The sequence below is a fragment of the Oncorhynchus clarkii genome, chromosome 2 (assembly GCF_045791955.1).
Source record: "Oncorhynchus clarkii lewisi isolate Uvic-CL-2024 chromosome 2, UVic_Ocla_1.0, whole genome shotgun sequence".
Taxonomy (NCBI): Eukaryota; Metazoa; Chordata; class Actinopteri; order Salmoniformes; family Salmonidae; genus Oncorhynchus; species Oncorhynchus clarkii.
This window is the reverse complement of record NC_092148.1, coordinates 70,842,900-70,854,273: the sequence shown is the minus strand read 5'-3', so window position 1 is coordinate 70,854,273 and position 11,374 is coordinate 70,842,900. Positions and strand designations below refer to the sequence as shown.

General features: G+C 43.2%; 1 protein-coding gene across 1 annotated transcript; it reads right to left on the bottom strand.

Annotated features, from left to right (window-relative positions):
- Positions 1-200: 200 nt before the first annotated feature.
- LOC139373153 (zona pellucida sperm-binding protein 4-like) lies at positions 201-5,831 on the bottom strand. The gene is made up of 8 exons (XM_071113305.1): positions 5,034-5,831; positions 4,568-4,755; positions 4,201-4,298; positions 3,651-3,811; positions 3,145-3,337; positions 1,067-1,220; positions 654-726; positions 201-361 (listed from the first exon to the last, which is right to left on the bottom strand). Exons 1-8 carry the CDS (start codon positions 5,758-5,760, stop codon positions 264-266), a joined length of 1,692 nt encoding a protein of 563 aa, XP_070969406.1. The 5' UTR covers positions 5,761-5,831; the 3' UTR covers positions 201-263.
- Between the last annotated feature and the right edge of the window lie 5,543 nt (positions 5,832-11,374).

The window sequence follows — 11,374 nt, the reverse complement described above, 5'->3', positions numbered from 1 at the left end:
TGCCTGGGGGACTAAGCCCTCTAGTGTTGAAGCTGGGAAGTGGTTCAAAGCCAGCATATTATCAGGGCCCTGCCTCGGTTTCTCTGACCAAGTGAGGGGAAAAGGTTTGAAGGTTTTTCGCTGACCACAAAGTCCCCAACACACAACAAAAGTTTTGTAACTTAACCTTTTCATAACTCTTTCCACAAAAAAAAGCAATGAGATGTCTCATCTTTTATTGTCAAGTCAGACCATATAAATGAGGAGCATATAACACATTTGATTTAAGCATAAAAACGTGGGTCAATCATGATTACTTTTTGACTGGAAACCACAACATCTCCTTTAGTCTTCTTTTGGCCTTGAGCAGAAAGATCTCTCCCTGAAGAGAAAAGACAGTCAGACCACAGACAAAGACTCCAAACTAAAGATTCAAATAAACCACTCTCCAGTGGAGGCTGCTGAGTGTAGGACATAATAATGGCTGGAATGGAGCGAATAGAATGGCATCAAATGCATAGAAACCATGTGTTGGATACCATTCCACTAATTCTGCTCCAGCCATTACCACGAGCCCATCCTCCCCAATTAAGGTGCCACCAACCCCCTGTGCCAATAAAAACACACTCCAAACTGTTGCACAGTGTAAACATGACAGCCTGGTCCTCACTCACTTTGCCTGTTGCACATTTGTTCACAGGAGCCTGCTAGAGCGTGGCACACTGTTGCACTACAGTGGATGTACACCTGGTGAGACAGAAATGAAATCAGCTACATCTCTGGAGCTGGTCGACAGAGCCTTGTCTACATTGATTTGTACCATGGTTATGTCTATATCTATGTTAGGTATTCCTTCACCTGATTGTGATGTTTTTATTTATGTTTAAAGCACTATAGGTGTATGAGGAAGCACTCTACAATATGTATAAAATAGGTACATGTTCAAGCAATATGGTAATAGCTACACATTGGTCTAGGGGATGTTAGGTGGAATCTTAACCATCTTTACATCTATGCAACGCTTTCAGATCTACACAAGTGTCTCTATGGGTTCTAATATGATTTAGGATTGAACTGCATTCATTACGTTCTCCTGCAGGGGGACCATAGATGCGGGATCTACAAAGGTGAACATCTTGAAGAGGAAGCGCTTGTAGTGGGAGAAGAATTCTCCCGGAGGGAAATAGGAGCTGTCCGAGCGGATGGGCACGGTCAGGTAACGGTCATCCTGGTAGGGACACCTGGGGGGAGATAAAACGCACAGAGAGAGAGAGAGAGTCATGGTGAGGAGCACCAGAGACCAGCTAGGACAGAAACTGGGGAGAAATGGATCAATCAGAGTACTATATCGTTCACAAACTTCAAAAAGAATAGCTGGGTTTAGAAGTTTATTTAAATTACTTGCTTTTAATTTTGAACACACACACATGCATACATACATATATATATATATATATATATATATATATATACACAGTGGGGCAAAAAAGTATTTAGTCAGCCACCAATTGTGAAAGTTCTCCCACTTAAAAGATGAGAGAGGCCTGTAATTTTCATCATAGGTACACTTCAACTATGACAGACAAAATGAGAAGAAAAAAAATTCTGAAAATCACATTGTAGGATTTTTAATGAATTTATTTGCAAATTATGGTGGAAAATAAGTATTTGGTCACCTACAAACAAGCAATATTTCTGGCTCTCACAGACTTGTAACTTCTTCTTTAAGAGGCTCCTCTGTCCTCCACTCGTTACCTGTATTAATGGCACCTGTTTGAACTTGTTATCAGTATAAAAGACACCTGTCCACAACCTCAAACAGTCACACTCCACTATGGCCAAGACCAAAGAGCTGTCAAAGGACACCAGAAACAAAATTGTAGACCTGCACCAGGCTGGGAAGACTGAATCTGCAATAGGTAAGCAGCTTGGTTTGAAGAAATCAACTGTGGGAGCAATTATTAGGAAATGGAAGACATAGAAGACCACTGATAATCTCCCTCAATCTGGGGCTCCACGCAAGATCTCACCCCGTGGGGTCAAAATGATCACAAGAACGGTGAGCAAAAATCCCAGAACCACACAAGGGGACGTAGTGAATGACCTGCAGAGAGCTGGGACCAAAGTAACAAAGCCTACCATCAGTAACACACTACGCCGCCAGGGACTCAAATCCTGCAGTGCCAGACGTGTCTACCTGCTTAAGCCAGTACATGTCCAGGCCCGTCTGAAGTTTGCTAGAGAGCATTTGGATGATCCAGAAGAAGATTGGGAGAATGTCATATGGTCAGATGAAACCAAAATAGAACTTTTTGGTAAAAACTCAACTCGTCGTGTTTGGAGGACAAAGAATGCTGAGTTGCATTCAAAGAACACCATACCTACTGTGAAGCATGGGGGTGGAAACATCATGCTTTGGGGCTGTTTTTCTGTAAAGGGACCAGGACGACTGATCCATGTAAAGGAAAGAATGAATGGGGCCATGTATCGTGAGATTTTGAGTGAAAACCTCCTTCCATCAGCAAGGGCATTGAAGATGAAACGTGGCTGGGTCTTTCAGCATGACAATGATCCCAAACACACCGCCCGGGCAACGAAGGAGTAGCTTCGTAAGAAGCATTTCAAGGTCCTGGAGTGGCCTAGCCAGTCTCCAGATCTCAACCCCTTAGAAAATCTTTGGAGGGAGTTGAAAGTCCGTGTTGCCCAGCAACAGCCCCAAAACATCACTGCTCTAGAGGAGATCTGCATGGATGAATGGGCCAAAATACCAGCAACAGTGTGTGAAAACCTTATGAAGACTTACAGAAAACGTTTGACCTCTGTCATTGCCAACAAAGGGTATATAACAAAGTATTGAGAAACTTTTGTTATTGACCAAATACTTATTTTCCACCATAATTTGCAAATACATTAATAAAAAACCCTACAATGTGATTTTCAGGATTTCTTTTTTAATTTTGTCTGTCATAGTTGAAGTGTACCTATGATGAAAATTACAGGCCTCTCATCTTTTTAAGTGGGAGAACTTGCACAATTGGTGGCTGACTAAATACTTTTTTGCCCCACTGTATATATATATATATATATATATATATATATATATATATATATATATATATATATATATATAACGAAAAGTTTAAAAAGTATAGAGTATTTAGTTACCCATTAACTAGAAGGTCCCACCGGGGCAGCCTTTCACCTGTGGGGTTTGTGTTGGCCCAGCACTGCTCCAGTATCAGGACAACATTGGGATCTGTCATCCCCAGGATGCGAACCTCAGCGTAAACGGGATCCCTGAGGACCTTGGTGACAGGGTAGTCTGCCACCGTGTAGTAAGAGGTGTATGCTTCTTGCACTGTGGAGGAAAATCACATTGGTAGTGGATGAGTTCACCTTAAAATAGACTGTAAATCACTTAAACCACCATGCACTTGGAAAAGTGATCATTACTCCATCATCATTAGGTTCATATCAGGCTTTCTCCCTTTATACTTTTTTAAAGTATATATATATATATACTTCATATTTTAGTAAAAAAATAAATAAAATACAATACAAAAATATTAAGTGTTGCAGAAAACCTGAACACCTGGTGAAAAAACTCACATGAACTCTGACCGTATACCTCATATCAGATACACAGGAACAGTATCAAAACTATGACTTACTTTCATCACATCCCTTGGAGAGACAACGTCCATTGGCCAGTCGGAGCTCCACGTGGAGAACTGCATCAACACTGACCACTGGGTTGGGGTTTGGATACGTTCTCACCTCGATAATCAGTGTCTCAACGGAAGTCCCAGTATACCGACACTGGAAGAGCAGGCTGAGAATAAAGCAATATATTCAGAGCTATCAGAGAGACATCACATATCACCACTTCTTTTTTTTTTGGGGGGGGGGGGGGGGGGGTATAACACGTATAACATGTTATATAACAGGTATAACACGTTATGAGGCAGTAATGAGGTTATGAGCATGTACCCTCAAGCTTATAATCATCTCATAATGGTCCTGACTAAATACCAGCCATTGTAAGTCAGTTGAAATGTTGTTGCATAGAGAGAAGAACAAATTATTATACATTATGAATGCCATATACATTTTTAATAACTTAAAAACACTGTATATATATACATATGAATGTTTAGTTTTTAGTTTTTTTACCTTTATTTAATTGGGCATGACACCCCATTTTAGGCAAAGATCACCTACTCATAGTGGCTGTCCCTGGTAATGTCGCCGAAGGGTCCATTCCCCACTACATATGAAGAAGACATCCTGTTCTCATAGACAATAGTATCAGGTTCCTCCTGCAGACAGACCATGCATCACATTGTAGAAATAAAAAGTAGAAATAAGTACTTTCTAACTCATTATATAGCCAAGGGATAGTCAACCCTCCTCCAGAAGAGCTACTGGGTAAGTAAGCTTTTAATCCTGCCCTGTTTTAACAAACTCCATTCTTCTAATCCGCTGTTTATTAGGATTGATTATCTGAATTAGGTGCTAGAGCAACACAGTAACTCTCTGGTTAAGATGCCGTATCATTGTACTGAAAACAAACCCTGGCCATACGTACCGTCACCACAGTTCCACATTCAGTAACTTTGAACTGGTAGATGGCAAAGGCAGATGTAGTGCCGACAGGGGTGCAGTGGGCTCCGTTTGCCCCTAGCAGGCTGATGGAATCTAGCTCAAGTTTGGGCAGAGTGGCATCTCTGGAAACCACCACCACAAACTGGCCATCCTTGGTACACTGGACAGTCACTGGTGATAAGGAGCATAGGAGAAACATGAAGTTAGTAGTACTAATCGCTGAGTAAACTGGAGCATTTTGGTGCATGTTGATTGTTGGATACAAAATGGCCATATCTAAGTGGGTAAGTGAAATTGTTGAGAGTGAAGAGTTCACAATCCAATTACTAGTTTTCTGGTTAAGAGAAACATACTAGTTTCTCTGAGGGGGCAAAACATTAAGTAAAATCGCACTGTTACAACTTGAGAGTAAGAGTTCTAGAGTAAAATGAGCATGGTCTGACACCTACCTGTTTTCCCGTAGAAGCACATTCGTCCATCAAAACAGCAGCTGATGGCCTGGCATTGGGCAGCATTGATGCCAGAAAGTCCACACAACACCTTGTCCTTGTCCACAACCTCACAGGTCTGTTTTGTGTCGCCTTTGGTGTAGGTTATCTGTTGAGGTATGTTTTGGGCAGGCTTCTGAAGAAAGGGTTGAGCAGGTCTCTGAGGAAGGGTTTGGGCAGGCCTCTGAGGAAGGGGTTGGGCAGGCCTCTGAGGAAGGGGTTGGGCAGGCCTCTGAGGAAAGGGTTGGGCAGGCCACTGAGGAAGTGGTTGGGCAGGCCACTGAGGAAGGGGTTGGGCAGGCCTCTGAGGAAGGGGTTGGGCAGGCCTCTGAGGAAGGGGTTCAGCAGGCCTCTGAGGAAGGGGTTGGGTAGGCCACTGAGGAAGGGTTTGGGCAGGCCTCTGAGGAAGGGGTTGGGCAGGCCTCTGAGGAAGGGGTTGGGCAGGCCACTGAGGAAGGGGTTGGGCAGGCCTCTGAGGAAGGGGTTGGGCAGACCTCTGAGGAAGGGGTTCAGCAGGCCTCTGAGGAAGGGGTTGGGTAGGCCACTGAGGAAGAGGTTCAGCAGGCCTCGGAGGAAGGGGTTGGGCAGGGTTCTGAGGGGGTTGGTAAGGCCACTTCAATTGAGCGTCACACAGACAGCCAAGCATGGCCACTGCTACGAGACAAACAACACTCCACTGCAAGGCCATGGATTCAGAACAAGAGACAATCCGAGGAACCCACAAGGCTCACTGTGCCACTTGTTGCTGCTTTTATACATAGTGGGGTGTGTTGAACTGTTGAAAAGCCCCACCTCCTTGGCTGACCAATCATTCACATCCAGTTCGGAGGAATCAAGGCTTTCCACACTCTGAAGTCCCAAACATTTATTGACAAACGCAATGTTCAGGTCACATAGATCTCTGACATGCCTTTGACCAGAGTTGAAGGTCTTTGTGACCGTAACATTGTATTTGTTAACAAATGTTTATTTTGCAGGTACACACGGTGTGCAGAACTACACTCAAGAAGTAAACATTTTATAAATAATAATAGACACAAATGTATCTATTGTATTCTATTTCTAATATAGATAAATATATTGCCACCCTTTCACTTTTCTTAAATAATTCCCTATTTCTTCAAAAATAAGTTGACATTTAAAAAAAACTTCAGTCTAGACATGTTGTTATTGGATTGTCAGCATTGCAGAACCACCAGAAAATGCTTCTTGTTGCCATCAATGAGCTTGCTGCACCTTTCTAATGGCAATTTGTCCCACTCTTCAGTCACTCTTCAAACTGCTCTAATTCTTCAATGTTTGAGTGGTGCCTTCCACTAACTACTGTTTTCAGATCTCATACACAAAATCTGAAGAACATATGAACATCCAGGTACTTCTTTTCAGGTACTGGAGTTATCTGTGAAAAATATCTCACCATAGGTTTTTGATGGGATTCTGATCTGAACTCATCGCTGGCCGCTCCAGAACAGTCCAGTGTTAATTTTTTAACCATTCCTGTTGTTTATTGATGTGTGTTTGTGTTTTTGTCCTGATGGAAGACCCACAACCTTCAACAGACACCCACTAGTTTACCAAAAACACATTGATAATCTACTACGTCTTTCACATGTTCAAGGTCCTCAGTACCAGAGGAAGCAAAACAACCCCACAGCATTATCAAACCTCCCCATGTTTGATTGTAGGGAGGGTGTTCTTTTCTTTTAAAGCTTCATTTGGCCATCTGTAAACATAGCACTGATCTTTATTGCCAAAAAGCTCTAATTTTGTTTCAGTGGTCCACAGAACATTTTCACAGGATTTAGACTTGTTTAGGTGGGCTTTTGCAAAGTTCAATGTGGTTTCTCGTGTCTCTTTCAGTAGTAGGTTCTTCCTATAATGTTTACCAACGACCAAATGAATCATTCAAAGAAAATAACAGCATTCCTACAAAACTTTTTTATACTATTTAACCTTTATGTTATCAGGGATAATTTTACAGGAAATACACAAATCTAAACACAAAATGCAAGCAGAAAGAAAAACACAATCATAAAAAAACTGATTTACCTAACTAATTAGAGACAAAAGGAATTTCCAGAGTTAGCCATTCATGAGACCAGGTTTGGTAACTCATGTCAAAAGTTCAGTAATGATGTTAGGTACAGTGGGACTTTTTGTAAAATGGCTTTATAAATGAAAACATAGCAATGTATCAACCTAGGTGACATCAAAGAGGACCAACCAACTTTCTACTAGAAAATGCAGTGATGAGTATTAAAATTGTTGCCCGTAATAAAGCGCAGTGCATTATGATCACCTGCATCTACCGGCTTTAATGAAGTGTCAGCTGCGTTCATATATATGATTTCGCCATGGTCTAGGACCGATAGTAATGTCGACTGAATAATCTGCTTTCTACTATTTAGCGAGACGCTTACTGTATTTCTATAGAAAAGCCCATTTTTTATTCTCAGATTCTTAACTAACTCATCAATATGCTTTTTTAAAGACAGCTTTTCATCTATCCAGATGCCCAGATATTTGTAAGCAGGGACACAAGTACATACAGTGCCTTCAGAAAGTATTCATACCCATTGACTAATTCCACATTTTGTTGTGTTACAGTTTTTATTAATCTACACACAATACCCCATAATGACAAAGTGTAAACATGTTTTTAGACATTTTTGCAAATGTATTGAAAATAAGACACAGAAATATCTAATTTACATAAGTATTCACACCCCCAAGTCAATCATTTTTAGAAGTAGCTTTGGCAGCGATTACAGCTGTGAGTCTTTCTGGAGTTTACTACACCTGGATTGTACAAAATTTGCCCATTATTCTGTTCAAAATTCTTCAACCTCCGCCAAATTAGTTGTTGATCAATGCTAGACAACCATTTTCAGGTCTTGCCATATCTTTTAAAGTAGATTTAAGTTAAAACTGACTTGGCCACTCAGGAACATTCACTGTCTTCTTGGTAAGCAACTCCTGTGTAGATCTCCTATGGAGATGGCACCAACAGAGATGGTCGGCTCGCTTCGAGTCCTTAGGAAACTATGCAGTATTTTGTTTTCTTAATGAATTATTTCTTACTTTGTTACCCCAGGAAATCTTAAGTCTTATTACATACGGCTGGGAAGAACTATTGAATATAAGAGCGACGTCAACTTGTCAACATTATGACCAGGAATATGACTTTCCCAAAGCGAATCCTCTGTTTGCACCACCACCCAGGACAATGGATCTAATCCCAGAATTCGACCCAAGATAACGGCGCCGCAGAAGGGGCAGACAGAGTGGCCTCGTGGTCAGGCTTCGTAGACATGCACATTGCCCACCGCTCCCGAGTATACTACTCGGCAATGTCCAGTCTCTTGACAACAAGGTAGATGAAATTCAAGCAAGGGTGGCCTTCCAGAGAGACATCAACAATTGTAACATTATCTTTTTCACAGAAACAGGGCTCTCTCGGGATATGTTGTCAGAATCTGTTCAGCCACCAGGCTTCTCCATGCATAGCGCCGACAGAGATAAACACCTCTCCGGGAAGAGGAAGGTTGGGGGAGTATGCTTTATGATTAACGACTCAGGGTGTAATCACAACAACATACAGGAACTCAAGTCCTTCTGCTCACCCAACCTAGAATTCCTCACAATCAAATGCCGGCCATAATACCATCCAAGATAATTCTCGTCAGTTATCGTCACAGCGGTATACATTCCCCCTCAAGCAGACACCAAGATGGCCTTAAAGGAACTCCACTGGACTTTATGTAAACTGGAAACCATATATCCTGAGTCTGCATTTATTGTAGCTGGGGATTTTAACAAAGCAAATTTGAGAACAAGGCAACCTAAATCCTATCAGCATATTGATTGCACTACGCGCCGGGGTAATACACTCGACCACTGTTACTCTAATTTCCACAATGCTTTCAAAAACCTCCCCCGCCCTCCCTTCGGAAAATCTGAGCACGACGCCATCTTGCTCCTACCGTCTTATAGGCAGAAACTCAAACAGGATGTACCAGTGACTAGAACCATTCAAGTTCAGTGTCAGCTGCATCCCTACCAATCCACCCTTCAAGATTGTCCCTGCCTATCAACCCTTCAAGATTGTTTTGATAACGCGGACTGGGATATGTTCCGGTCAGCCTCAGAGAATAACATCGACCAATACGCTGACTCTGTGAGTGAATTTATGAGGAAGTGCATTGGAGATGTTGTACCCACTGTGACTATTAAAATCTACCCTAACCAGAAACCATGGATGGATAGAGGCATTCGCGCAAAACTGAACGCGTGAACCACCGGAAGTAACCATGGAAAGAAGTCTTGGAATATGGCTGAATATAAACAGTGTAGTTATTCCCTCCGCAAGGCAATCAAATAAGCGATATGCCGGTACAAGGACAAAGTGGAGTCGCAATTCAATGGCTCAGACATGAGACGTATGTGGCAGGGTCAACAGGAAATCACAGACTACAAAAAGAAAACCAGCCATGTCACAGACAACGATGACATGCTTCCAGACAAACTAAACACCTTCTTTGCCTGCTTTGAGGATAATACAGTACCACCGTTGCGGACCGCTAACAAGAACTGCGCCCCCCCTCTCCTTCGCCGTGGCTGACGTGAGTAAAATATTTAAAACGTGGTAACCCTTGCAAGGCTGCTGGCCCAGACAGCATCCCTAGCCTCGTCCTCATAGCATGTGCAGACCAGCTGGCTGGTGTGTTTACGGACATATTAAAATCGCTCCCTGTCCCAGTCTGCTGTCCCCACATGCTTCAAGATGGCCACCATTGTTCCTGTACCCAAGAAGGCAAAGATTACTGAACGAAATTACTATCACCCCGTAGCGCTCACTTCTGTCATCATGAAGTGCATTGAGAGACTAGTCAAGGATCATATTACCTCCACCTTGTGTGGCACCCTAGACCCACTTCAGTTTGCATACCACCCTAACAGGTCCATAGACAATGCATCTGCCATCACACTGCACACTGCCCTATCCCATCTGGACAAGAGGAATACCTATGTAAGAATGCTGGTCATTGACTACATCATAAAGCTGGAGGCCCTGGGCCTCAACCCCGTCCTGTGCAATTAGGTCCTGGAATTTCTAACGGACCGCCCCCAGGTGGTGAAGGTAGGAAACAACATCTCCACCTCCCTGACCCTCAACACTCGGGCCCCACAAGGGTGCATGCTCAGCCCCCTCCTGTACTCCCTGTTCACCCACAACTGCGTGGCCATGCACACCTCCAACTCAATCATCAAGTTTGCAGACGACACAACAGTAGTGGGCTTGATTAGCAAGAACGACGAGACAGCCTACAGGGAGGAGGTGAGGGCAGTCGGAGTGTGGTGTCAGGAAAACAACCTCTCACTCAACGTCAACAAAACAAAGGAGATGATCGTGGACTTCAGGAAACAGTAGATGGAGCACCCCCCTATCCACATTGAAGGGACAGCAATGGAAAAAGTGAAAAGTTTTAACTTCCTCAGCGTACACATCAACGACAAACTGAAATGGTCCACCCACACAGACAGTGTTGTGAAGAAGGTGCAACAGTGCCTCTTCAACTTCAGGAGGCTGAAGACATTTGGCTTGTCACCCAAAACCTTGACTAACTTTTGCATATCCACAATCGAGAGCATCCTGTCGGGCTGTATCACAGCCTGGTATGGCAACTGCTCCGCCCTCAACGGCAAGGCTCTCCAGAGGGTGGTGCAGTCTGCAAAACGCATCCCCGGGGGCAAACTACCTGCCCTCCATGACACCTACAGCACCCAATGTCACAGGAAGGCAACCTTCTGAACCACTGCCTGTTTACACTGCTGCCATCGAGAAGGCAAGGTCAGTACAACAAAGCTGGACTAGAGAGACTGAAGAACAGCTTCTCAAGGCCATCAGGCCATCAGACTGCTAAACAGCAATCACTAACTCAGAGAGGCTGCTGCCTACACGGAGACCCAATCACTGGCCACATTAACAAAATGGCACCGGAAGAAATGGCAGCAGTTTTACGGGCGTCTAACCTTTTCTTTTTATTATTTTTTTTTACCTTTATTTAACTAGGCAAGTCAGTTAAGAACAAATTCTTATTTTCAATGACGACCTAGGAACAGTCATCTATCTGCCTGTTCAGTGGCAGAACGACAGATTTGTACCTTATCAGCTCCGGGGTTTGAACTTGCAACCTTCCGGTTACTAGTCCAACGCTCTAACCGCTAGGCTACCCTTCCACCCCAGGTAGCCTATTATGTGTTTTTTTCATGTTATCTGTAACTTATTTTGTACATAATGT

What these genes read in the sequence shown, in the direction of transcription:
- LOC139373153 (XM_071113305.1), bottom strand. Translation starts at nt 5,760, where the DNA reads ATGGCCTTGCAGTGGAGTGTTGTTTGTCTCGTAGCAGTGGCCATGCTT. An exon ending in GTGCTTCTACGGGAAAACAG is followed by an intron (nt 4,756 to 5,033) that starts GTAGGTGTCAGA and finishes CCTTATCACCAG; the next exon opens with TGACTGTCCAGTGTACCAAG. An exon ending in TGGTCCCCCTGCAGGAGAAC is followed by an intron (nt 727 to 1,066) that starts GTAATGAATGCA and finishes CTGTCTCACCAG; the next exon opens with GTGTACATCCACTGTAGTGC.